General features: G+C 42.6%; 1 protein-coding gene across 8 annotated transcripts in view; it reads right to left on the bottom strand.

Annotated features, from left to right (window-relative positions):
• Nucleotides 1-27,124, bottom strand: part of LOC125538460 (uncharacterized) — a 44,086-nt gene extending 16,962 nt beyond the window's left edge. The window contains exons 1-6 of one of the 8 annotated variants that reach the window (XR_015616856.1): nucleotides 26,749-27,123; nucleotides 26,422-26,499; nucleotides 26,275-26,342; nucleotides 25,981-26,174; nucleotides 1,221-1,348; nucleotides 675-1,137 (exon numbers count right to left, since the gene is read on the bottom strand). Coding sequence is in view for 7 of the 8 variants with exons in the window: in XM_048701740.2 (XP_048557697.1) it covers nucleotides 1,009-1,137; nucleotides 25,981-26,174; nucleotides 26,275-26,342; nucleotides 26,422-26,499; nucleotides 26,749-26,921 (642 nt within the window). In the remaining variant the exon portion in view is untranslated. The other 7 variants (XM_087544254.1, XM_048701740.2, XM_048701741.2 and 4 more) reach the window with 7 other exon arrangements.
• Nucleotides 27,125-27,789: the final 665 nt, after the last annotated feature.

The raw sequence follows: 27,789 nt of genomic DNA, 5'->3' as shown, positions 1-27,789 counted from the left end.
AAAAGAGTTCACACACACGTATTGTAGAATAACTATTTTGTACGCTGGTTTAGAACGGCAGCACTAGCCTGAAATTGTATAACGTAGAAAGTTGTGAACTGCTCGTTGGATGAATTATTTTGTGCTTTTTCGTCGGAATTCTGTTTAGCGCCCAAAAAACCCGAATTTTAGCGCGCGGAGCAGTTTTTGTGTGCATGTTGGAGATGCTCTTATGCCATTGGAAGGATATGAATTAGGCGAAACTTTTTCTTTTAGACCAATTTTTTACATTCCTTTAGTTTAAGGAATAGTTTTGAAAGTGGCGTGAACCCCATCGAGTCGCATAGAGCATATTTTGTGTTTTTTTTTCATATCGCTTCTGGAAATGATGCAAATGATATCAATAAGACAGAACTTGTTCATGTAGATTTTCCAAATTCCTTATGGTTTAACGAACATTTCTAATACACAATGAATATTTTCTAAACAATTGACTAACATTTTTATATACACAATAAACATAGTTAGAAAAACATGATGAACATTTTTAATACATGATGAATATTTTGTAATACACTAGGAATAATTTTTGATACATGTTGAATACACAATGAATATTTTCTAAACAACCGACTAACATTTTTCGAATACACAATAAACATCGTTAGAAAAACATGATGAATATTTTATAATACACTAGGAATGATTTTTGGTACATTTTGAATACACAATGAACATTTTCTAAACAACTGACTAACATTTTTTCAATACACAATAAACATCGTTAGAAAAACATGAAGAACATTTTTATACATGATGAATATAATACATGCAGAATAATTTTTAATACATTTCTAATACATCGCTCGTGCACTTGCCTAAAATCTCTCCTCCATCCAATCCCCGAAAGATACAGGGCATGGGGATACCCTCCGGTCCATTAGTTCTATCCCCACTAATGGAACATGACATGAGGATACCCTCTGGTCCATTAGTGCTTCACCTGTCCAACATTCGAGTAGTCCATCTCTAAAAAAGAAGGAAAAGATTGCACTGTTTCAAATTTTTTCTACGAAGGCCCCGGGTCCTAATGCCTTCCCAGCTCACTTCTTCCAGAAGCACTAGGGTATTTGTGGAGATGGGGTGATGAAGGCAATCCTGCGTATTGTGGAAGGGGAAGAGAGTGCTTAGAGCATTAACAAAACTTATTTGGTTCTTATACCAAAGGTAAGAAATCCCACCTCATTGATCAAGTTTCGCCCCGTTAGTCTTTGCAACATGCTCTATAAAATTGCTTCCAAAGTTGTTGCTAATCGGTTGAAAGTGGTACTTCCTGAGACCATCTCATCGCAACAGTCCGCTTTTGTTCCTGAGCGTCTCATCACAGATAACATAATTGTGGCCTATGCGTGTTTGCATTTTATGAAGCAGAACAAAGCTCCGAAACACCGCCATTGTGCGTTTAAGTTGGACATGATAAAGGCATATGATAGAATTGAGTGACCATATTTGGAAGCAATAATGCTCAAGCATGGTTTCTCTAACATTTAGGCTTCTATAGTAATGAGTATGGTTAACTCCATCACTTGTTCATTTTTATTCAATGGCAAGAAGCTTGATGAGTTCAAACCCACCAGAGGTATTCGGCAGGGAGACCAATTTCACCCTACCTTTTCTTGTTAGTAGCAGAGGGCCTCTCAGGCCTCCTCAAATCCAGACATCAATTGTCTCGGCTCAATAAAATCCAAGTGGCTCCATCGGCGCCGCCTGTTAACCATTTGTTGTTTGCAGATGATAGCCTGTTGTTTTTCAAGGCAAACGTTCAGGGGAGACATAGGTGTCAAACCTTCTTCAGTCTTACTCTTAGGCTTCCGGACAAATCATTAATAATAGTAAGTCTTTGGTGTATTTCAGAAAGGGCTGCCCAACAAATGTTAGATAAGAGGTTAAAGCACTCAATGTCCAAACACAAACTATGAATGAAAAATACTTGCGAATGCCTTCTAATATAGGTTCTGAGACCATCTTAGGAAAAGAGCGACATCAAACACTACCACATGAGATTCAAAGACAGTGTTGGTCTCACTAGAATAGTCAACACATGAGTCCCACTAGGACTCTACGACCCAGGATCTACTCATCCCAAGACCCAAGTTTAGGTTGGATCACATCCGACCTGCAAAGTTGGATCTGACCTCATGGGTTCCTTTCTTTAAGCACACAACCCCTTAGGTTCATATAGACATGGCCACGAGTCAGATTCACATCCAACTCGGCTAGTTGGTAGCTGCTTCTAGCAAGACATGTAAACTCCAAGTGTTCGATGAACCCGATCTGGTGAACTAGTACAACGTGTGTTCCTTTTGCCTCATGATATGTTGCCGGGCTCAAGGTGAATCGATCATTCTTGTGCAGCCCAACTTCTTTTTCATCATGAGACACCGACACCCGAAACCGGATTAACACTTAATCCATGTCACATGGCCATGCTTATTCGAGTAGGATCACATGAGGCGTCCATAGTATACATCCCCAAGTCGGAGAGGGAAAATCATTTCTTAGTTCACCATATCTCATGGCATGAGTTTGGACCAGTGCAAAACCAAAATTTATAACTGCTCAGTAACGGAGTAATGTTTGGTTGACCCTAAGTAGGCCGGTCATCGTCCTGAGTCCATGCACCGACCTCAGTTCTTGGACACATAACACATGTCATACTTGAGACTAATAGATGACCTTTTGCTGGGTCCCATCATTGGGCCTATCTGACATGACAAGTTATCTGAGCCCGGTTAGGACTTCCAGGAGCTGAACTCAAATCCCGCTGAGTCCATGCTATTCGGCTAGAATCTAGTGCTACATGGTGAGTGAGATCAAGATATCTATTGTGTTGTATGCCAGTCTAGTTGGGTGCGAGTTTGGTCTCATCCTTCTACTGACCAGGGACCATTTGGAACACACCATACAATGCATAGTCTCACATACAAGTCACGCACTTGTCAATATATATTATTGATAGTGTTTAAGGACTATATTAGTAACATCGTAAACACACACAAAAAATCATTTGACTTGATTGCCTCTAGGGCATATTTCCAACATACAACAATATGAATGACCGTCAACCAACCATAAAAAAGACAAATTGGGCCACAACAATACATGAATAGTAAACTTTTTTAAAGACCCCAAATTTTTCTTTTTTGCCGAGAGCTACTTAGATGTCCAAATGATCAGAAATTTGGAACGCACCTCACACACCAAATTATCTACCATGCAAAGAAAATTGGAATTTATTAACTTTTTTCTAGTATTTGTTTAAAAAAAATCATCGAAGGTGCTGATGAGCCTGGGCACCGAATTTCTACTCTCCATATACACCTGCTACTTATTCTTTCCTGACCCTTTCTTCGTAAAAGACTCCACTACGGAATCCACCTCTTCCTCTATCGCATCTATCTGTGTTGAATCAAGAGAATTATAATTAGTTTCATCAAAATATGAACCAAATGTCTTCACACAACAATCACCTCATGTTGTACTCAATGTACCGTTACTAATTACTAGTTGCCATCAAATGCCAGTCAGCCCAAAACAGTTCTACTTTACTTTTACACTACCGTAGACAACCCCATCTATGACCCACCAAAATGCTCAAATTTTCATATAAATTTAGACGGGATACATTGCATAATTACGCAATACTATCACATTGAACATAAGCATATCATACTTAAACACTAAAATGATCTAAAACAAGATAAATAAACTACTACTACTCCTTGTCGGACGAGATCTCTATCACCGTGGTGCCGGAGCCACCGGTCTTGTGGCATTGGCGACTGGGAAAATTCATGACATGTCATCAGAGTTAGAGTCCACATCGTCAATCTAGGTGAACATTTGCTCCCTCATCATTAACAACCCCAAGGTTGGCACTGTTCTTGATGACGAGGTCTAGGTTGGCAAGGAGCTCGACCATGATGACGATAGCGACACACTTGACTTTGACTTGCGCCTCCGTTGTATGGTGCCTCGCCTCCTTGACGAGGGCGGCATGGTACTGTGTCTCTGCCTCCTCCCACAAGAGGAGGCGGATGGCACTCCACCCTCCTCCGTCGTGTTGGCTTGATCCCCGCCCATGCCGGTGACCTTGAATCCAGCGACGATGAGCTCCTCCTCCACCTCCATACTGTCATCGTTCTCCCCCTCCTCTGAGATCGGATCCCTATCGACGGCTTTTGATGCCTCACCCGTTGTCATATATGCGCGGTCCTCTACACAAGTTGGGCGCGCTGCTCAGATGAGAGCACGGTATACTATATTGGGCGATGACACAATATTGTGAGGGTGCAACAACGATTGTAGGGTGGCACGATTTAGGCATGATAGCGGCAAGCTCGGATATGACGATGGAAATGGGAATCCTGTGGGGAAAGAGTGGAAATGGTGGCGGCGGCTAGGGAGTAGGGTTTGGAGGAGAGCCAATGCCGATTTATAACCCGTGGCTGGCCAATCAGGCAACACATCAGCTGGCGCGCTATGAATGTGGGTGATGAAGGAAATATGCCCTAGAGGAAATAATAAAGTTGTTATTTATATTTCCTTATATCATGATAAATGTTTATTATTCATGCTAGAATTTTATTAACCAGAAACTTAGTACATGTGTGAATACATAGACAAACATAATGTCACTAGTATGCCTCTACTTGACTAGCTCGTTGAATCAATGATGATTATGTTTCCTAACCATAGACATGAGTTGTCATTTGATTAACGGGATCACATCATTACAGTATGATGTGATTGACTTGACCCATCCATTAGCTTAGCACGATGATCGTTTAGTTTGTTGCTATTGCTTTCTCCATAACTTATACATGTTCCTATGACTATGAGATCATGCAACTCCCAAATACCGGAGGAACACTTTGTGTGCTACCAAACATCACAACGTAATTGGGTGATTATAAAGGTGCTCTACAGGTGTCTCCGATGGTGTTTGTTGAGTTGGCATAGATCGAGATTAGGATTTGTCACTCCGATTGTTGGAGAGGTATCTCTGGGCCCTCTCGGTAATGCACATCACTATAAACCTTGCAAGCAATGTGACTAATGAGTTAGTTGCGGGATGATGCATTACGGAACGAGTAAAGAGACTTGCTGGTAACGAGATTGAACTAGGTATTGAGATATCCACGATCAAATCTCGGGCAAGTAACATACCGATGACAAAGGGAACAACGTATGTTGTTATGCGGTTTGACCGATAAAGATCTTCGTAGAATATGTGGGAGCCAATATGAACATCCAAGTTCCGATATTGGTTATTGACTCGAGAAGCTTCTCGGTCATGTCTACATAGTTCTCGAACCCGTAGGGTCCGCACGCTTAACATTCGGTGACGATCGGTATTATGCGTTTATGTGTTTTGATGTACCGAAGGTAGTTCAGAGTCCCGGATTTGATCACGGACATGACGAGGAGTCTCGAAATGGTCTAGACATAAAGATTGATATATTGGACGGCTATATTCAGACACCGAAAGTGTTCCGGAGAAAACCGGAGTGCCAGAGGGTTAGCGGAACCCCCGAGGAGAACTAATGGGCCACATGGGCCTTAGTGGAGAGAGAGAGGGCCGGCCAGGGCAGGCCACGCACCCCCTCCCCCTCTGGTCCTAATTGGACTAGGGAAGGGGGTGGGCACCCCTTTCCTTCTCCCTCTCCTCCTTCCTTTCCCCCCTCCTAGTAGGAGTAGGAAAGGGGAGTCCTACTCCTACTAGGAAGAGGACTCCTCCTCTCCTGGCGCGCCCCAAGGGCCGACCGGCCTCCCCCTTGCTCCTTTATATACGGGGGCAGGGGCACACTAGAACACGAAAGTTGATTGTTTCCAGCCGTGTGCGGTGCCCCCCTCCACCATAATTCTCCTCGTTCATATCGTAGCGGTGCTTAGGCGAAGCCCTGTTCCAGTAGCATCATCATCACCTTCATCACGCCGTCGTGCTGACGAAGCTCTCCCTCGACACTCTGCTGGATCGTGAGTTCGTGGGACGTCACCGAGCTAAACGTGTGCAGATCACGGAGGTGCCGTACTTTTGGTACTAGGATTGGTCGATCGTGAAGACGTACGACTACATCAACCACGTTGTCATAACTTTTCCGCTTACGGTCTACGAGGGTACGTGGACAACACTCTTCCCCTCTCGTTGCTATGCATCACCATGATCCTGCGTGTGCGTAGGATTTTTTTTGAAATTATTGCATTCCCCAGCAGTGATATCAGAGCCAGGTTTATGTGTAGATGTTATATGCACAAGTAGAACACAAAGGAGTTGTGGGCGTGGGTATATACATACTGCTTGCCGTCACTAGTTGATTCTTGATTCGGTGGTATTGTTGGATGAAGCGGTCCAGACCGACATTACGTGTACGCTTACGCGAGACTGGTTCTACCTACGTGCTTCGCACACATGTGGCTGGTGGGTGTCAGTTTCTCCAACTTTAGTTGAATCGGATTCAATGAACATGGTTCTTTTTGAAGATAAAAAAGCAATCACTATACCGCGTTGTGGTTTTTGATGCGTAGGTAAGAACAGTTCTTGATCGGCCCATAGCAGCCACGTAAAACTTGCAACAACAAAGTAAAGGACGTCTAACTTGTTTTTACAAGGCATGTTGTGATGTGATATGGTCAAGACATGATGCTCAATTTTATTGTATGAGATAATCATGTTTTGTAACACAGTTATCGGCAACTGGCATGAGCCATATGGTTGTCGCTTTATTGTATGAAATGCAATCGCCATGTAATTGCTTTACTTTATCACTAAGCAGTAGCGATAGTCGTAGAAGCAATAGTTGGCGAGACGACAACGATGCTTCGATGGAGATCAAGGCGTCAAGACGGTGACGATGGTGATCATGACAGTGCTTTGGAGATGGAGATCAAAGGCACAAGATGATGATGGCCATATCATATCACTTATATTGATTGCATGTGATGTTTATCCTTTATGCATCTTATTTTGCTTAGTTTGACGGTAGTACTATAAGATGATCTCTCACTAAATTTCAAGGTATAAGTGCTCTTTCTGAGTATGCACCGTTGCTACAGTTCGTCGTGCCAAGATACCACATGATGATCGGGTGTGATAAGCTCTACGTTCACATACAACGGGTGCAAGCCAGTTTTGCACACGCAGAATACTCGGGTTAAACTTGACGAGCCTAGCATATGCAGATATGGCCTCAAAACATTGAGACCGAAAGGTCGAACATGAACCATATAGTAGATATGATCAACATAGTGATGTTCACCATTGAAAACTACTCCATCTCACGTGATGATCGGACGTGGTTTAGTTGATATGGATCATGTGATCACTTAGATGATTAGAGAGATGTCTATCTAAGTGGGAGTTCTTAAGTAATTTGATTCATTGAACTTTAATTTATCATGAACTTAGTACCTGATAGTATTTTGCATGTCGATGTTGTTGTAGATAGATGGCCCGTGTTGTTGTTCCGTTGAATTTTAATGCGTTCCTAGAGAAAGCTAAGTTGAAAGATGATGGTAGAAACTATACGAACTGGGTCCGTTACTTGAGGGTTATCCTCACTACTGCACAGAAGAATTACGTCCTGGAAGCACCGCTAGGTGACAAACCCGCTGCAGGAGCAACGCCAGATGCTGTGAACACCTGGCAGAGCAAAGCTGATGACTACTCGATAGTTCAGTGTGCCATGCTTTACGGCTTAGAACCGGGACTTCAACGACATTTTGAACGTCATGGAGCATATGAGATGTTCCAGGAGTTGAAGTTAATATTTCAAGCAAATGCCCGGATAGAGAGATATGAAGTCTCCAATAAGTTCTACAGCTGCAAGATGGAGGAGAATAGTTCTGTCAGTGAACATATACTCAGAATGTCCGAGTACCACAACCACTTGACTCAACTGGGAGTTAATCTTCCTGATGATAGTGTCATTGACAGAGTTCTTCAATCACTGCCACCAAGCTATAAGAGCTTCATGATGAACTATAATATGCAAGGGATGGATAAGACGATTCCTGAGCTCTTCGCAATGCTAAAGACTGCGGAGGTAGAAATCAAGAAGGAGCATCAAGTGTTGATGGTAAACAAGACCACCAGTTTCAAGAAAAAGGACAAAGGGAAGAAGGGGAACTTCAAGAAGAACAGCAAGCCAATTGCTGCTCAAGTGAAGAAACCCAAGTCTGGACCTAAGCCTAAGACTGAGTGCTTCTACTGCAAAGGAACTGGTCACTGGAAGCGGAACTGCCCCAAGTATTTGGCGGAGAAGAAGGATGGCAAAGTGAAAGGTATATTTGATATACATGTTATTGATGTGTACCTTACTAATGCTCACAGTAGTGCCTGGGTATTTGATACTGGTTCAGTTGCTAACATTTGCAACTTGAAACAGGGGCTAAGGATTAAACGAAGATTGGCTAAGGACAATGTGACGATGCGCGTGGGAAATGGTTCCAAAATCGATGTGATCGCCGTCGGCACGCTACCTCATCATCTACCTTCGAGATTAGTTTTAGACCTAAATAATTGTTATTTGGTGCCAGCGTTGAGCATGAACATTATATCTGGATCTTGTTTGATGCGAGACGATTATTCATTTAAATCAGAGAATAATGGTTGTTCTATTTATATGAGTAATATCTTTTATGGTCATGCACCCTTGATGAGTGGTCTATTTTTACTAAATCTTGATAGTAGTGATACACATGTTCATAGTATTGAAGCCAAAAGATGCAGAGTTGATAATGATAGTGCAACTTATTTGTGGCACTACCATTTAGGTCATATTGGTGTAAAGCGCATGAAGAAACTTCATTCTGATGGACTTCTGGAATCACTTGATTATGAATCACTTAGTACTTGCGAACCATGCCTCATGGGCAAGATGACTAAAACTCCGTTCTCCAGAACAATGGAGCGAGCAACAGGGTTATTAGAAATCATAGATACTGATGTATGTGGTCCAATGAACATTGAAGCTCGCGACAGATATCGTTATTTTCTCACCTTCACAGATGATTTGAGAAGATATGGGTATATCTACTTAATGAAACACAAGTCTGAAACATTTGAAAAGTTCAAAGAATTTCAGAGTGGAGTGTAAAATCATCATAATAAGAAAATCAAGTTTCTACGATCTGATCGTGGAGGTGAATATTTGAGTTATGAGTTTGGACTTCATTTGAAACAATGCGGAATAGTTTCGCAACTCACGCCACCTGGAACACCACAATGTAATGGTGTGTCCGAACATCGTAACCGCACTTTATTAGATATGGTGCGATCTATGATGTCTCTCACTGATTTACCACTATCATTTTGGGGTTATGCTTTAGAGACGACTGCATTCACGTTAAATAGGGAACCATCTAAATCCGTTGAGACGACACCTTATGAACTGTGGTTTGGCAAGAAACCCAAGTTGTCGTTTCTTAAAGTTTGGGGCTGCGATGCTTATGTGAAAAAGCTTCAACCTGATAAGCTCGAACCCAAATCGGAGAAATGTGTCTTCATAGGATACCCAAAGGAGACTGTTGAGTACACCTTCTATCACAGATCCGAAGGCAAGGTATTCGTTGCTAAGAATGGATCCTTTCTAGAGAAGGAGTTTCTCTCGAAAGAAGTGAGTGGGAGGAAAGTAGAACTTGACAGGTAATTGTACCTTCTCCCTTATTGGAAAGTAGTTCATCACTAAAATCAGTTCCAGTGATTCCTACACCAGCAAGTGAGGAAGCTAATGATGATGATCATGAAACTTTTGATCAAGTTACTACCGAACCTCATGGGTCAATCAGAGTAAGATCCGCACCAGAGTGGTACGGTAATCTTGTTCTGGAAGTCATGTTACTTGACCATGACGAACCTACGAACTATGAGGAAGCGATGATGAGCCCAGATTCCACAAAATGGCTTGAGGCCATGAAATCTGAGATGGGATCCATGTATGAGAACAAAGTGTGGAGTTTGGTTGATTTGCCCGATGATCGGCATGCCATAGAGAATAAATGGATCTTCAAGAAGAAGACTGACACTGACGGTAATATTACTGTCTACAAAGCTCGACTTGTTGCAAAAGGTTTTCGACAAGTTCAAGGAGTTGACTACGATGAGACCTTCTCACCCATAGCGATGCTTAAGTCCGTCCGAATCATGTTAGCAATTGCCGAAATTTGGCAAATGGATGTCAAAACTGCATTCCTTAATGGATATCTTAAAGAAGAGTTGAATATGATGCAACCAGAAGGTTTTGCCAATCCAAAAGGTACTAACAAAGTGTGCAAGCTCCAGCAATCCATTTATGGACTGGTGCAAGCCTCTCGGAGTTGGAATATACGCTTTGATAGTGTGATCAAAGCATATGGTTTTATACAGACTTTTGGAGAAGCCTGTATTTACAAGAAAGTGAGTGGGAGCTCTGTAGCATTTCTGATATTATATGTAGATGACATATTGTTGATCGGAAATGATACTGAATTTCTGAATAGCATAAAAGGATACTTGAATAACAATTTTTCAATGAAAGACCTCAGTGAAGCTGCTTATATATTGGGCATCAAGATCTATAGAGATAGATCAAGACGCTTAATTGGACTTTCACAAAGCACATACCTTGATAAAGTTTTTGAAGAAGTTCAAAATGGATCAATGATACGTCTCCAACGTATCTATAATTTTTGATTGCTCCATGCTATATTATCTACTGTTTTGCACATTATTGGGCTTTATTATCCACTTTTATATTATTTTTCGGACTAACCTATTAACCGGAGGTCCAGCCCAGAATTGCTGTTTTTTGCCTGTTTTAGGGTTTCGAAGAAAATGAATATCAAACGGAGTCCAAACGGAATGAAACCTTCGGGAACGTGATCTTCTCAACGAACAAGACCCAGGAGACTTGGACCCTACGTCAAGACAAAAAAGAGGAGGCCACGAGGTAGGGGGCGTGCCTACCCCCAGGCGCACCCTCCACCCTCGTGGGCCCCCTGTTGCTCCACCGACGTACTCCTTCCTTCTATATATACCTACGTACACCCAAACGATCAGATACAGAGCCAAAAACCTAATTCCACCGCCGCAACTTTCTGTATCCACGGGATCCCATCTTGGGGCCTGTTCCGGAGCTCCGCCGGAGGGGGCATCGATCACGGAGGGCTTCTACATCAACACCATAGCCCCTCCGATGAAGTGTGAGTAGTTTACCTTAGACCTACGGGTCCATAGTTATTAGCTAGATGGCTTCTTCTCTCTTTTTGGATCTCAATACAATGTTCTCCCCCTCTCTTGTGGAGAACTATTCGATGTAATCTTCTTTTTGCGGTGTGTTTGTTGAGACCGATGAATTGTGAGTTTATGATCAAGTCTATCTATGAACAATATTTGAATCTTCTCTGAATTCTTTTATGTATGATTGGTTATCTTTGCAAGTCTCTTCGAATTATCAGTTTGGTTTGGCCTACTAGTTTGATCTTTCTTGCAATGGGAGAAGTGCTTAGCTTTGGGTTCAATCTTGCGGTGTCCTTTCCCAGTGAAAGTAGGGGCAGCAAGGCACGTATTGTATTGTTGCCATTGAGGATAACAAGATGGGGTTTTCATCATATTGCATCAGTTTATCCCTCTACATCATGTCATCTTGCTTAAGGTGTTACTCTATTTTTAACTTAATACTCTAGATGCATGCTGGATAGCGGTCGATGAGTGGAGTAATAGTAGTAGATGCAGGCAGGAGTTGGTCTACTTGTCTCGGACGTGATGCCTATATACATGATTATACCTAGATATTCTCATAACTATGCTCAATTCTGTCAATTGCTCAACAGTAATTTGTTCACCCACCGTAGAATACCTATGCTGTCGAGAGAAGCCACTAGTGAAACCTATGGCCCCCGGGTCTATCTTCATCATATTAATCTCCTACTACTTAGTTATTTCCTTTGCCTTTTTACTTTGCCTTTATTTTACTTTGCATCTTTATCACCAAAATACCAAAAAAAATTATCTTATCATATCTATCAGATCTCACTCTCGCAAGTGGCCGTGTAGGGATTGACAACCCCTATTCGCATTGGTTGCGAGGATTTATTTGTTTTGTGCAGGTACGAGGGACTCGCGCGTAGCCTCCTACTGGATTGATACCTTGGTTCTCAAAAACTGAGGGAAATACTTATGCTACTTTGCCGCATCATCCCTTCCTCTTCGGGGAAAACCAACGCAGTGCTCAAGAGGTAGCAAGAAGGATTTGTGGCGCCATTGCTGGGGAGGTCTACGCAAAAGTCATCATACGAAGTACCCATCACATACCCTTATCTCCCGCATTACATTATTTATCATTTTCCTCTCGCTTTCCTCTCCCCCACTTCACCCTTGTCGTTTTATTCGCCCTCTCTCTCTCTATCCTCCCTCTCTTTCCCGTTTGCCTCTTTTTGCCCGCTTGCTTTTTGTTTGCTTGTGTGTTAGTTCGTTTGCTTGTCACGATGGCTCAAGATAATACTAAATTGTGTGACTTCACCAATACCAACAACAATGATTTTATTAGCACTTCAATTGCTCCTCTTACCGATGCTGAATCTTGTGAAATTAATACTGCTTTGCTGAATCTTGTCATGAAAGATCCGTTTTCCAGCCTTCCTAGTGAAGATGCTGCTACCCATCTAAATAGCTTCGTTGATTTGTGTGATATGCAAAAGAAGAAAGATGTGGATAATGATATTTTTAAATTGAAGCTATTTCTTTTTTCGCTTAGAGATCGTGCTAAAGCTTGGTTTTCGTCTTTGCCTAAAAATAGTATTGATTCATGGAACACGTGCAAAGATGCTTTTATCTCTAAGTATTTTCCTCCCGCTAAAATTGCCAAGCTTATGTATGTTCCTAAGAATAAGGCTGAAACCTCTAGTAAGGAAACTGCGGATCTTAAATCTATAAGTGTTCATCCCAATCTTTTTGCTATCATTAAGGAGCCATTTATTACAAATGATTTTTTCGATCATGTGCCTAAAAATTTTATAATCAATAAAAAGGAAGAAATTCCTAAAGATGGTAGATGCCTCATTGAAGAATTACCTACCAAAGATGGCAATACCTAGATCTATCCTTGCTTGTTATGCCTAGCTAGGGGCGTTAAATGATAGCGCTTGTTGGGAGGCAACCCAATTTTATTTTTATTACGTGCTTTTTGTTCCTGTTTAGTACTAAATAATTTATCTAGCCTTTTTTTTGCTTGTGTTTTTTGTGTTTAATTAGTGTTTGTGCCAAGTAGAACCGTTGGGAAGACTTGGGGAAAGTCTTGTTACACTTGCTGTAAAAACAGAAACTTTAGCGCTCACGAGAACTGCTGTCATTTTTATTTGGAAAGTGCTATTTAGTTAATTCTTTTTGCAGATGATTAATAGATAAATTACTCACGTCCAGAAATTTATTTTAGAATTTTTGGGGTTCCAGATCTTGCTCTAGCTACAGATTACTACAGACTGTTCTGTTTTTGACAGATTCTGTTTTTCGTGTGTTGTTTGCTTATTTTGATGAATCTATGGCTAGTAAAATAGTTTATAAACCATAGAGAAGTTGGAATACAGTAGGTATAACACCAATATAAATAAAAAATGAGTTCATTACAGTACCTTGAAGTGGTCTTTTGTTTTCTTTCGCTAACGGAGCTCACGAGATTTTCTACTTTGAGTTTTGTGTTGTGAAGTTTTCAAGTTTTGGGTAAAGATTTGATGGATTATGGAACAAGGAGTGGCAAGAGCCTAAGCTTGGGGATGCCCATGGCACCCCCAAGATAATCTAAGGACACCTAAAAGCCAAAGCTTGGGGATGCCCCGGAAGGCATCCCCTCTTTCGTCTACTTCTATCGGTAACTTTACTTGAAGCTATATTTTTATTCGCCACATGATATGTGTTTTGCTTGGAGCCTCTTGTATGATTTGAGTCTTTACTTTTTAGTTTACCACAATCATCCTTGATGTACACACCTTTTGAGAGAGGCATACATGATTTGAATTTTTTTAGAATACTCTATGTGCTTCGCTTATATCTTTTGAGTTATATAGTTTTGCTCTACTACTTCACTTATATCTTTTGGAGCACGGTGGTGGATTTGTTTTATAGAAAATATTAATCTCTCATGCTTCATTTAGATTATTTTGAGAGTCTTAAATAGCATGGTAATTTGCTTAAAATCCTAATATGCTAGGTATTCAAGATTAGTAAAATTTTCTTATGAGTGTTTTGAATGCTAAGGGAAGTTTGATGCTTGATGATTGTTTTGAGATATGGAGGTAATAATACGAAGTCGTGCTAGTTGAGTAGTTGTGAAATTGAGAAATACTTGTGTTGAAGTTTGCATGTCCCGTAGCATGCACGTATGGTAAACGTTATGTAACAAATTTGAAACATGAGGTGTTATTTGATTGTCCTCCTTATGAGTGGCGGTCGGGAACGAGCGATGGTCTTTTCCTACCAATCTATCCCCCTAGGAGCATGCGTGTAGTGCCGAGGTTTTTGATGACTTGTAGATTTTTGCAATAAGTATGTGAGTTCTTTATGACTAATGTTGAGTCCATGGATTATACGCACTCTCACCCTTCCATCCTTGCTAGCCTCTTCGGTACCGTGCATTGCCCTTTGTTACATTGAGAGTTGGCGCAAACTTCGCCGGTGCATTCAAACCCCGTGATATGATACGCTCTTTCACACATAAATCTCCTTATATCCTCCTCAAAACAGCCACCATACCTACCTATTATGGCATTTCCATAGCCATTCCGAGATATATTGCCATGCAACTTTCCACCATTCAGTTTATCATGACACATTCATCATTGTCATATTGCTTAGCATGATCATGTAGTTGACATAGTATTTGTGGCAAAGCCACCGTTCATAATTCTTTCATACATGTCACTCTTGGTCCATTGCATATCCCGATACACCGCCGGAGGCATTCATATAGAGTCATCTTTTGTTCTAGTATCGAGTTGTAATCATTGAGTTGTAAATAAATAGAAGTGTGATGATCATCATTTTTTTAGAACATTGTCCCAAGTGAGGAATATAAAAAAAGAGAGAAAGGCCATAAAAAAAAAGAGAAGGCCCCAAAAAAAGAGAGAAAAAGAGAGAAGGGACAATGTTACTATCCTTTGCCACACTTGTGCTTCAAAGTAGCACCGTAATCTTCATGATAGAGAGTCTCTTGTTTTGTCATTTCCATATACTAGTGGGAATTTCCATTATAGAACTTGCCTTGTATATTCCAACAATGGGCCTCCTCAAGTGCCCTAGGTCTTTGTGAGCAAGCAAGTTGGAAGCACACCCACTTAGTTTCTTTTGTTGAGCTTTCATACATTTATAGCTCTAGTGCATCCGTTGCATGGCAATCCCTACTCCTTGCATTAACATCAATCAGTGGGCATCTCCATAGCCCATTGATTAGCCTCGTTGATGTGAGACTTTCTCTTTTTTTGTCTTATCCACATAACCCCCCTCATTATATTCTATTCCACCCATAGTGCTATATCCATGGCTCGCGCTCATATATTGCGTGAAAGTTTATAGGTTCGAGATTACTAAAGTATGAAACAATTGCTTGGCTTGTCATCGGAGTTGTGCATGATGAGAGCATTCTTGTGTGACGAAAATGAAACATGACTAAACTATATGATTTTGTAGGGATGAACTTTCTTTGGCCATGTTATTTTGAGAAGACATAATTGCTTAGTTAGTATGCTTGAAGTATTATTATCTTTATGTCAATATGAACTTTTGTCTTGAATATTTTAGATCTGAATATTCATACCACAATTAAGAATAATTACATTAAAATTATGCCAAGTAGCACTCCGCATCAAAAATTCTGTTTTTATCATTTACCTACTCGAGGACGAGCATGAATTAAGCTTGGGGATGCTTGATACGTCTCCAACGTATCTATAATTTTTGATTGCTCCATGCTATATTATCTACTGTTTTGGACATTATTGGGCTTTATTATCCACTTTTATATTATTTTTGGGACTAATCTATTAACCGGAGGTCCAACCCAGAATTGTTGTTTTTTGCCCGTTTTAGGGTTTCGAAGAAAAGGAATATCAAACGGAGTCCAAACGGAATGAAACCTTCGGGAACGTGATTTTCTCAATGAACAAGACCCAGGAGACTTGGACCCTACGTCAAGACACAAAAGAGGAGGCCATGAGGTAGGGGGGCGCGCCTACTCCCCAGGCGCGCCCTCCATCCTCGTGGGGCCCCTGTTGCTCCACTGACGTACTCCTTCCTCCTATATATACCTACGTACCCCCAAACGATCAGATATGGAGCCAAAAACCTAATTCCACCGCCGCAACTTTCTGTATCCATGAGATCCCATCTTGGGGCCTGTTCCGGAGCTCCGCCGGAGGGGGCATCGATCACGGAGGGCTTCTACATCAACACCATAGCCCCTCCGATGAAGTGTGAGTAGTTTACCTCAGACCTACGGGTCCATAGTTATTAGCTAGATGGCTTCTTCTCTCTTTTTGGATCTCAATACAATGTTCTCCCCCTCTCTTGTGCAGAACTATTCGATGCAATCTTCTTTTTGTGGTGTGTTTGTTGAGACCGATGAATTGTGGGTTTATGATCAAGTCTATCTATGAACAATATTTGAATCTTCTCTGAATTCTTTTATGTATGATTGGTTATCTTTGCAAGTCTCTTCGAATTATCAGTTTGGTTTGGCCTACTAGATTGATCTTTCTTGCAATGGGAGAAGTGCTTAGCTTTGGGTTCAATCTTGCGGTGTCCTTTCCCAGTGAAAGTAGGGGCAGCAAGGCATGTATTGTATTGTTGCCATCGAGGATAACAAGATGGGGTTTTCATCATATTGCATGAGTTTATCCCTCTACATTATGTCATCTTGCTTAAGGTGTTACTCTGTTTTTAATTTAATACTCTAGATGCATGATGGATAGCGGTCGATGAGTGGAGTAATAGTAGTAGATGCAGGCAGGAGTCGGTCTACTTGTCTCAGACGTGATGCCTATATACATGATCATACCTAGATATTCCCATAACTATGCTCAATTCTGTCAATTGCTCAACAGTAATTTGTTCACCCACCGTAGAATATCTATGCTCTCGAGAGAAGCCACTAGTGAAACCTATGGCCCCCGGGTCTATCTTCATCATATTAATCTCCTACTACTTAGTTATTTCCTTTGCCTTTTTACTTTGCCTTTATTTTACTTTGCATCTTTATCACAAAAATACCAAAAATATTATCTTATCATATCTATCAGATCTCACTCTCGTAAGTGGCCGTGTAGGGATTGACAACCCCTATTCGCGTTGGTTGCGAGGATTTATTTGTTTTGTGCAGGTACGAGGGACTTGCGTGTAGCCTCCTACTGGATTGATACCTTGGTTCTCAAAAACTGAGGGAAATACTTACGCTACTTTGCTGCATCATCCCTTCCTCTTCGGGAAAAACCAACGCAGTGCTCAAGAGGTAGAAATCAAGCAAAGAAAGGGTTCTTGCCTGTGTTACAAGGTGTGAAGTTGAGTCAGACTCAATGCCCGACCACTGCAGAAGATAGAGAGAAAATGAAAGGTGTTCCCTATGCGTCAGCCATAGGCTCTATCATGTATGCAATGCTGTGTACCAGACCTGATGTGTGCCTTGCTATCAGTTTAGCAGGGAGGTATCAAAGTAATCCAGGAGTGGATCACTGGACAGCGGTCAAGAACATCCTGAAATACCTTAAAAGGACTAAGGATTTGTTTCTCGTATATGGAGGTGACAAAGAGCTCGTCGTAAACGGTTACGTCGATGCAAGCTTTGACACTGATCCGGATGACTCTAAGTCACAAACCGGATACATGTTTTTATTAAATGGTGGAGTTGTCAGTTGGTGCAGTTCCAAGCAGAGCATCGTGGCGGGATCTACATGTGAAGCGGAGTACATAGCTGCTTCGGAAGCAGCAAATGAAGGAGTCTGGATGAAGGAGTTCATATCCAATTTAGGTGTCATACCTAGTGCATCGGGTCCAATGAAAATCTTTTGTGACAATACTGGTGCAATTGCCTTGGCAAAGGAATCCAAATTTCACAAGAGAACTAAGCACATCAAGAGACGCTTCAATTCCATCCGTGATCAAGTCAAGGAGGGAGACATACAGATTTGCAAGATACATACGGATCTGAATGTTGCAGACCCGTTGACTAAGCCTCTCTCACGAGAAAAACATGATCAGCACCAAGACTCCATGGGTGTTAGAATCATTACAATGTAATCTAGATTATTGACTCTAGTGCAAGTGGGAGACTAAAGAAAATATGCCCTAGAGGCAAATAAAGTTGTTATTTACATTTCCTTATATCATGATAAATGTTTATTATTCATGCTAGAATTGTATTAACCGGAAACTTAGTACATGTGTGAATACATAGACAAATAGAATGTCACTAGTATGCCTCTACATGACTAGCTCGTTGAATCAATCATGGTTATGTTTCCTAACCATAGACATGAGTTGTCATTTGATTAATGGGATCACATAATTAGAGAATGATGTGATTGACTTGACCCATCCATTAGCTTAGCACGATGATCGTCTAGTTTGTTGCTATTGCTTTGTCCATAACTTATACATGTTCCTATGACTATGAGATCATGCAACTCCTGAATACCTGAGGAACACTTTGTGTGCTGCCAAACATCACAATGTAACTAGGTGATTATAAAGGTGCTATACAGATGTCTCCGATGGTGTTTGTTGAGTTGGCATAGATTGAGATTAGGATTTGTCACTCCGATTGTCGGAGAGGTATCTCTGGGCCCTCTCGATGATGCACATCACTATAAGCCTTGCAAGCAATGTGACTAATGAGTTAGTTGTGGGATGATGCATTACAGAACGAGTAAAGACACTTGCCAGTAACGAGATTGAACTAGGTATTGAGATACCGACGATCGAATCTCGGGCAAGTAACATACCGATGACAAAGGGAACAACATATGTTGTTATGCGGTTTGACCAATAAAGATCTTCATAGAATATGTGGGAGCCAATATGAACATCCAGGTTCCGCTATTGGTTATTGACCGGAGACGCGTCTCAGTCATGTCTACATAGTTCTCGAGCCCATAGGGTCCGCACGCTTAACGTTCGGTAATGATCGGTATTATGAGTTTATGTGTTTTGATGTACCGAAGGTAGTTCGGAGTCCCGGATTTGATCATGGACATGACGAGGAGTTTCTAAATGGCCGAGACATAAATATTGATATATTGGACGGCTATATTCAGACACCGGAAGTGTTCTGGATGATTTCGGAGAAAACCTGAGTGCCGGAGGGTTACCGGAACCCCCCAGGAGAACTAATGGGCCACATGGGCCTTAGTGGAGAGAGAGAGGGCCGGCCAGGGCAGGCCACGCGCCCCCTTCCCCTCTAGTCTAAATTGGACTAGGGAAGGGGGGTGCCCCCTTTCCTTCTCACTCTCCTTCTTCCTCCCCCCCTAGTAGGAGTAGGAAAGGGGAGTCCTACTCCTACTAGGACTCCTCCTCCTCTCCTAGCGCGCCCCAAGGGCTGACCGGCCTCCCCCCTTGCTCCTTTATATACGGGGGCAGGGGGCACCCTAGAACACACAAGTTGATTGTTTCCAGCTATGTGCGGTGCCCCCCTCCACCATAATCCACCTTAGTCATATCATAGCGGTGCTTAGGCGAAGCCCTGTTCCGGTAGCATCATCATCACCTTCATCACGCCGTCGTGCTGACGAAGCTCTCCCTCGACACTTAGTTGGATCATGAGTTCGTGGGACGTCACCAAGCTGAACATGTGCAGATCGCGGAGGTGCCGTACTTCCGGTACTAGGATCGATCGATCATGAAGACATACGACTACATCAACCGCGTTGTCATAACGCTTCCGCTTACGGTCTACGAGGGTACATGGACAACACTCTTCTCCTCTCATTGCTATGCATCACCATGATCCTGCGTGTGCGTTGGATTTTTTTTGAAATTACTACGTTCCCCAACAGGTGAGGGGTTATTTTTTGGCATGTGTGTTGGGGGCGAGGAGGTTGGCTCTATTTTTACTGAGAGTTCCTCTTCTCAGAGCAAAATCAGGATGAAGAGGTATGTTTTGAGGGATGAAAAGCTAGAATTTTGAGGAACTAAAGGTACATGAGAAGGACTAGGTGAGGGTTACTGATACGTCTCCAACATATCTATAATTTTTGATTGTCCCATGTTGTTATATTATCATTCTTGGATGTTTTATAATCATTTTATATCATTTTTTGGTACTAACCTATTGACATAGTGCCAAGTGCCAGTTGCTGTTTTTTTGCATGTTTTTACATCGCAGGAAATCAATACCAAACGGAGTCCAAACGCAGTGAAACTTTTTGTGGATTTTTTATGGACCAGAAGACATCCAGTGGGTCGGAGAAGCGCCTGGGGGGAGTGCTCCGAGGGGAGCACAACCCACCAGGGCGCTCCTGGAGGGTTGTGTCCACCTCGGGTGCCTCTCGAACTGACTCTTTGCTCTATAAATACCCCAATATTCCAGAAACCCTAGGAGAGTCGACGAAAATCAATTCCAGCCACCGCAAGTTCTAGAACCACCAGATCCAATCTAGACACCATCACGGAGGGGTTCATCATGTCCATTGGTGCCTCTCCGATGATGCGTGAGTAGTTCTTTGTAGACCTAAGGGTCCATAGTTAGTAGCTAGATGGCTTTCTCTCTCTCGTTTGATTCTCAATACAATGGTCTCTTGCAGATCCATATGATGTAACCCTTTTTGCGGTGTGTTTGTTGGGATCGGATGAACTTTGAGTTTATGATCAGATCTATGTTTTTATCCATGAAAGTTATTTGAGTCTTCTTTGATCTCTTATATGCATGATTACTTATAGCCTCGTATTTCTTCTCCGATATTTGGGTTTTGTTTGGCCAACTTGATCTATTTATCTTGTAATGGGAAGAGGTGCTTTGTGATGGGTTCGATCTTACGGTGCTTGATTCCAGTGACAGAAGGGGGACCGACACGTATGTATCGTTGCTATTAAGGATAACAAGATGGGGTCTATTTCTACATAAATAGATCTTGTCTACATCATGTCATCGTTCTTATTGCATTACTCCATTTCTCCATGAACTTAATACACTAGATGCATGTTGGATAGCGGTCGATGTGTGGAGTAATAGTAGCAGATGCAGGCAGGAGTCGGTCTACTAATCTTGGACGTGATGCCTATATAATGATCATTGCCTGGATATCGTCATGATTATTTGAAGTTTTATCAATTGCCCAACAGTAATTTGTTCACCCACCGTTTGCTATTTTTCTCAAGAGAAGCCACTAATGAAACCAAAAATACAAAATACCTTGCTGCACTTTATTTTATTTGGCGTTCGACCTATCAAATTATTACAACTCTCTCACGTCCGTTTGCCAATTTCTGGCATCGTTACCCGAAAGGGATTGACAACCCCTTTAACACGTCGGGTTGCGAGTATTTTTTATTTGTGTGCAGGTGTTGTTTACGTAGTGTTGCTTGGTTCTCCTACTGGTTCGATAACCTTGGTCTCATCACTGAGGGAAATACCTACCGTCGCTGTGCTGCATCATCCATCCTCTTTGGGAAAATATCGACGTAGTCTAGCAGACATCAGTTACTTCCCTAATATTTTTAGGGGATTAAAGGATTATAGGGGAAGGGCTAGAGATGCTCTTATTTGATAGGGAAGATCCCTCGAGAAGATCCCATGCCATAGATAGGTTTATCTTCGATGGGGCTCTACTCCACTACTACATGTCTGAGGGTGGCGGTTTGGACATGTGAGGAGGAAGGTGATTACATACAAAATATAAGATGAGGGGGACAATGTTTGCGGCTGAGATGGAAGAAAGTTGAGGGAAAGAAGCCGACAGGGTTAAAGAGGTGATGGAGAGAAGTAGGGCATCTAAGTCAGAGATATAACAGAGAGAAGTGCGACAGGAGGGTCAAAGAGTGAGTGAAATAGAGGGGTTAAGTGAGCTTTGGGTGGGGGTTTGGGGTGGGGTTGTTGTGGAGGGGCTTAAGGTGTGGTGCGACGTGTGTTTGGTAGAGGTTAGCACTTAGAGCATCTCCATCCGTTCACCAATAAGTGCTTAGTGGAGCTCTACTGATATTTTCTTGGGGAACTCTTTCATCCCCCTCATAAAAAATATGCAGCTAGGGTGTCCCATGTAGCCATCATCGTCTCTAAGTGACTTACATCATCGTCGAGGTGGCGGAACCCCGATCTCGTTGATCTTGGATTCTGGGTCGCTCTAGCCCTGGCTAGGGTTCATTCTATGTGTCTAGTCGGTGGTGGCGAGGCAATGTCGTCATTAGCGGCATGAAATAGGTTATGTCCATCTTGAAATCGTTCCGACGATGCCGATTGGCATCCGTTGAGGGTGTCGCTTCTAAAACCGGCAGATCTCGGGTAGGGGGTCCCAAGTTTGTGATCTGAGCTACATGGTAATGTTTTACCCAGGTTTAGGCCCTCTTGATGAGGTAAAACCCTAAGCCCCACTTCTTATATATTGATTGTGATGGAGTACAAAGTATAGGATGATCTACCTCGAGATTGTATGAAGATGTTCTAATCTCTAAAATTGCGTAAGTGTGCCTCTATAGACTAAACCCCATGGCTTATATAGATGACAGGGTTACCTAGGGTTTACACATGGTCGGTTACAATCTAGGGATAAGCATGACGATCATCTAAATATGCTTGAAGTGTACGACAAGCCTCCAGGAGATCTTCATCTTGATTACGCCGTGGACCAGGGCTAGCATGGCCCGTTCGTCAGTCTTCGGTGCGTCATCGGCCCGACCCATAATTGGCAGGCTGACGTGGCAAGCACCCCCTAATCCAGGACACCAACAGAGGGTGTGTTGTGCTTTGGTCTGCGCCAGATTGGGGCCCCTCTTTCCGTTTATCTTTTTCTAGGTGGTCTTCAAGGTTATGCCTCCCAAGTTCTGTCTGGATAGGTCATGTATAGTTGTCCAACCCTCCTTGCCGCTTTCTTCTCTGGAACGATGATTTTATCCTCAGTTCGGTGTCATCGTCTTCTTCGAGCTCCGACTGGCGACTTAATTACTAGTCGTTGCATCAAGTGTTACCCTAGATCTGAAGGTGTTTCATAGATCTAGAGGGTCATCAAGCCTTGCTCACGACACGCCATTGCCGAGTGCAGGAGGAAAGCGACATCGATATATCCAAGGACCAATATGTTATTTTCTATTTTTATAAGGATGGCCTTGTAAGGATTGGACAATTTTAATATATGACCCTAGCATTCTCGCAAAGAAAATGTGGGGTTTTAGGTGGGATGATTTTGTAGCTCCCAATAAAACCACCCTCAATTCCCAACATGACATATGGGGCACACTTGTCAAGGAGATAGTCTCCTTCTGAAGACAACAATGGAGAACCAAGGACGATGTAGATTGTGACGACGACATCGATTGTGGCAGTGATGGCGGTAGTGTCTATGGCGGAGTAGGTCGGTCGATGGTGGCCCGTAGACCATGCAATGTTGGGAAAGGTATTTGGGTTGTAGAAAGGATGAAACATCGGTCTAGTCATCACTCGTCACTGGTATTGCAAGGGTTCATTTTTTTACATTGTTTGTGTCCTACACAAGTAGCGATACGGTTTAAGGGCACCTCCAAAGCGGACCCTCAAACCACTCACATCTGTCTGGGCCACGCGGCCCAGACATCTTTTGCCATCCAATACGGCCCTGCATCCGTCTGTCGACTGATCCAGGCGTTCTTTTTCCCGCAAATCGGGAGCAAACTAGGGGGCTTTGCAGGTGTTCGGATAGCAGCAACGCAGAACTCCGACACCCCCGGGCCACCCAAAGTCCCACCCAAAACCCCTCTTGGACCCGCATCTCCATCCTTCCCTCTTTATCTGCATCAATTTTCTCTCTCGCCACTGCCGCTACTCCACCACCCTGGTCGCCTGCCAAACCCTTCTCGGACCTCCGTGACATCCACCGCTACACCGGACTCCATGTTGCTTGTCCTCCGCCACCAGTGCTCACCTCTCGTTCGTCTATGGCGTAGGTACCAGCCGTCCCTACGGTAGTCACCACGCCCGACAAGTGTTTGGTGAAATGCCCCTTCTTCTTTGGGGGCAATGGATTCAGATATGGAGTACATATACGAGCAATACACTGAGTTGCTCGACAATTCGTCCGACGTGGAGGACTACATGGATGAGACGACAATGATGTAGGCGGTCCTTGCAGACGCGGAGCATGCAGAAGAGCATGTTCTCAATTTCAAGGGATCGATTGAAAGTCATTGAGTGCTCAATCGAAATAGGGAACGTGGCCATTTGACACTGATGGATGACTACTTTTCCCCCGATGCCCTATTCACACAAAAAAATTGCTGGTGCTTTTGGATGCGAATAAATGTCTTTGACCGTCTCTACCATGGTGTTCGGTCCTTTGATGACTACTTCATCTTGAAGAATGATGCTATAAGAAGGATTGGATTCTCTGGTTACCAGAAGTGCACGACCGCATTGCGAATGCTTGCATATGGCACGGCCTTTGGTTCATGGGACAAATACCTACTGATGTATAAGAGCACATGTAGAAATGCCATGGTCAGGTTTGCTACTACCATGATCTCAGTGTTTGGACCTCATTACTTGAGAGAAACAACTGTTGCAGACACCGAGAGGCTCTTGGCAATGTCCGAAGCAAGAAGGTGACTAGGTTTGCTCGGATCTCTTGACTGCATGCATTGGAGATGGAAGAACTACCCAAAAGCTGTAGAAGGGCAATATTAGGGCCATGTTAAGAAGCCCACCATCAGTTTTGAAGAAGGTGCATCACATGGTCTCTAAATTTGGCACGCTTTCTTTGGCATGCCCGGGTCTGACAATGACATTAATGTGCTGCAACCATATCCATTGTTTGCTAGGCTGACTGAAGGAAAAGCTTCTCCTTGTAACTATACTGTCATTTGACATGAATACAACATGAACTATTATCTGGTTGATGGTATATATCCTCCGTGGGCTATCTTTGTTAAGACTATCAATGACCCACTTGGTCAAAAAGGTCTCACTTTGCCCAAAGACAAGAAGCAACTAGAAAGGATGTTGAGAGAGCATTTGGAGTTCTCCAGACTCGTTTTGCCAGTGTTCATGAACCTGCTAAATAATTGGATCCAGAGACCTTGTGGGAGATGATGACATGTTGTGTGATCATGCACGACATGATCATGAAGGAGCTGACGCAACTCTTGAATTTGATAATATGGGTGATCCTATCGAACTTTCATAGCAGAATCCAGACACGTTTGATGAGTTTGTTTAAATGCATCAATAAATTCGACATCGAGTAATTCATGAGCATCCGAAGGAATATTTGATTGGACATGGGTAGGCAGTTAAAGGGGACAACTAATACATATGTGATAATTGAATTCAAGTTTAAACTACTTTAATTGGAAAATTTTGTTGGATTGTAATATTTAAATTAGAAGTACTGCCGTATTTGAGCATTTATAGATAAACTACGATTTGGTATGCGGCGGTTATTTTGAGCTTGCAGACTTTAAAAAAAGAGGTGGGTGTTTGTGGCAAGTTTTGGATGACCGGCTCCTACACAGTGTCTGCGGACAGATCTTTATTGGTCCGCGGACAGATACGATGTTCGATTTGGGGGTCGGCGTTGGAGATGCCCTAACATGCCTATCTCCAGCTCTATGATACTGACATGCTTGGCCTGCCATTCTTGCATAAAGCAATGAACAACAGGCAACGTGTACCATGAGCTAGTTAAGCCAGTACAGTGACACCATTAACTGCCATAATTTGAGCGCGGAGGTACCACGGAATAACGGAAGGACAAACGTGCAAGTAACAAATTACTACTAGTTGGCAGTTGACTTGGCCTAACCTTATGGAGTAGTGCCTCGGCTTTGTCCACATCCTTTTCGATCTCATCTGCCACGGCTTTGACACTGGATGCTGCCTTCTTGAGTCTTTCATTACCGGGAAACGCTTCAGAGACGTCGTCGGCGATTCTCTCCGCCGCCTCCGCCACCTTCTCGACCATCTCGATTGTCGCCTCTGCTGTTTGCTCCGCCTTATCTATCGTGTGTGATTTATGCACAAGGAGAGAAGTTGAAACAAAATACGGGCGCTAAGATTAACTTGTTACAAGTAGGAATATTATCTGATTTGGGTTTACCTTCCAGTGCTCTGAATCGCCAGTAAGCAGGCGCTGCAAGGAAGAAGGCACCAACAAGCCACGTGACCCTGAGAAGCTCACAGCTTGTGAACGCGAGAAAAGGAAATTGATGAAACACGGGCAAAGGTGCGACTTGTCTGCACTTACCATGAAGAAAAGTCGGGTGTTGGGAGATTGGCTCCTAGCACTAGCAGTTCTCCGGGGTCTCCACCGACCGCTGGGATTCTTAAAAAAACATGTAAATATGTGATCTTAACAACCTTGTACTGTAGATTAGCATGAAGTTTGTTGATACTTCTCAATCACGCATGCTATCATCGATGTACTACAAGTTAATAAGATGGGCAAATGCTATATGCTAGTTCATGCGTGACAAGAACGAGATGGTTAGAGAGGAGAGGATGGGAAAATGATATGTTCATGCATCCAAGAACAAGAAGATTAGAGAGGGAGAGAACATCGGTATCCACATACTGGGTTGCTCTTCTTATCGGCAGGCTGATACCCCGAGGCTTCGTGGTTAAGCCGATATGGATTGGCCGGCGAACAGATGATACAGATATACCAGTGCTCCGCTGTTGCCGAAAATCCTCTGATGTGTGTAGCGCCAAGGCTTTGGAAGTAACACAAGATATGAGGATCGCCATGAAATTGAAAGGAGTCACCTGGTTTCTTCGATGTTGAAGCTACCCTTTTAGGAATTTCGAACTTGTGGCAGCCTCCTTGCGTTTCTCTCGTCTGCAGAGTTCTCCTCAACTTAAAATCCTATTTATCAGTCTACACCAAACCACATAACAGGACAAGGTGAGAACCGTTAGGTTTCAGGCTTAGGATCGAAGGATAGAATGCGCGAGAGCACACTGTTTAGACTGATCGTGACTAGAGATACTAGTCTACTAGGAATCGAAGTCTTTGCGTGTCACGTGGCTTTTTTTTAAAAAAAAAAGTCAATTACACCACTGGTGTCACAACTTGGTGTGAAAAGTCAGTTTAGTGCTAAAACTTGCGGCATACATTGAACTGGTGGCACAACTTGCTTTCACGTGCATATACGATGCAAATCACGTTTCTATACGAACACGGTGCTGATTAAGCACGCCAACATGGCATGGGCCCACTGTCAGGGACAATGTGACGTGAAGGAGGTGTGCCTGCTTATCTTGCAAAAATAAAAAAACTCAGATTTTTTTTTCATTTTTCTCACAGATGGAGCTGTGCGGGGTCCATCTGTCAGCAACCCACAGCATTTTGCAAAAATTGGGATTCGATCCCGTGACTTGCAGGAGCAAATGCCACACCAGTAAAATCGTCAACGTTCCTTATGATAAAATTGATACGTAACATATATAAACTTTCTATCTTAAGAGGAATGGAGTCACAGCAGCCCATTTTGCACTGTTATTTAAGAAAACTTTATAAATACATGAATCTTGTAACCATGTGCTATAAATAAAATAATTTCAAAGTAACAATGAACACTTTTATATATTACATAAATATTTTTATAACATAATA

The sequence above is a fragment of the Triticum urartu genome, chromosome 2A (assembly GCF_056163025.1).
Source record: "Triticum urartu cultivar PI428250 chromosome 2A, HENAU_Tu73, whole genome shotgun sequence".
NCBI lineage: Eukaryota > Viridiplantae > Streptophyta > Magnoliopsida > Poales > Poaceae > Triticum > Triticum urartu.
Note: the sequence above shows the minus strand (reverse complement) of the source record. Positions and strands in the feature narration are given on the sequence as shown.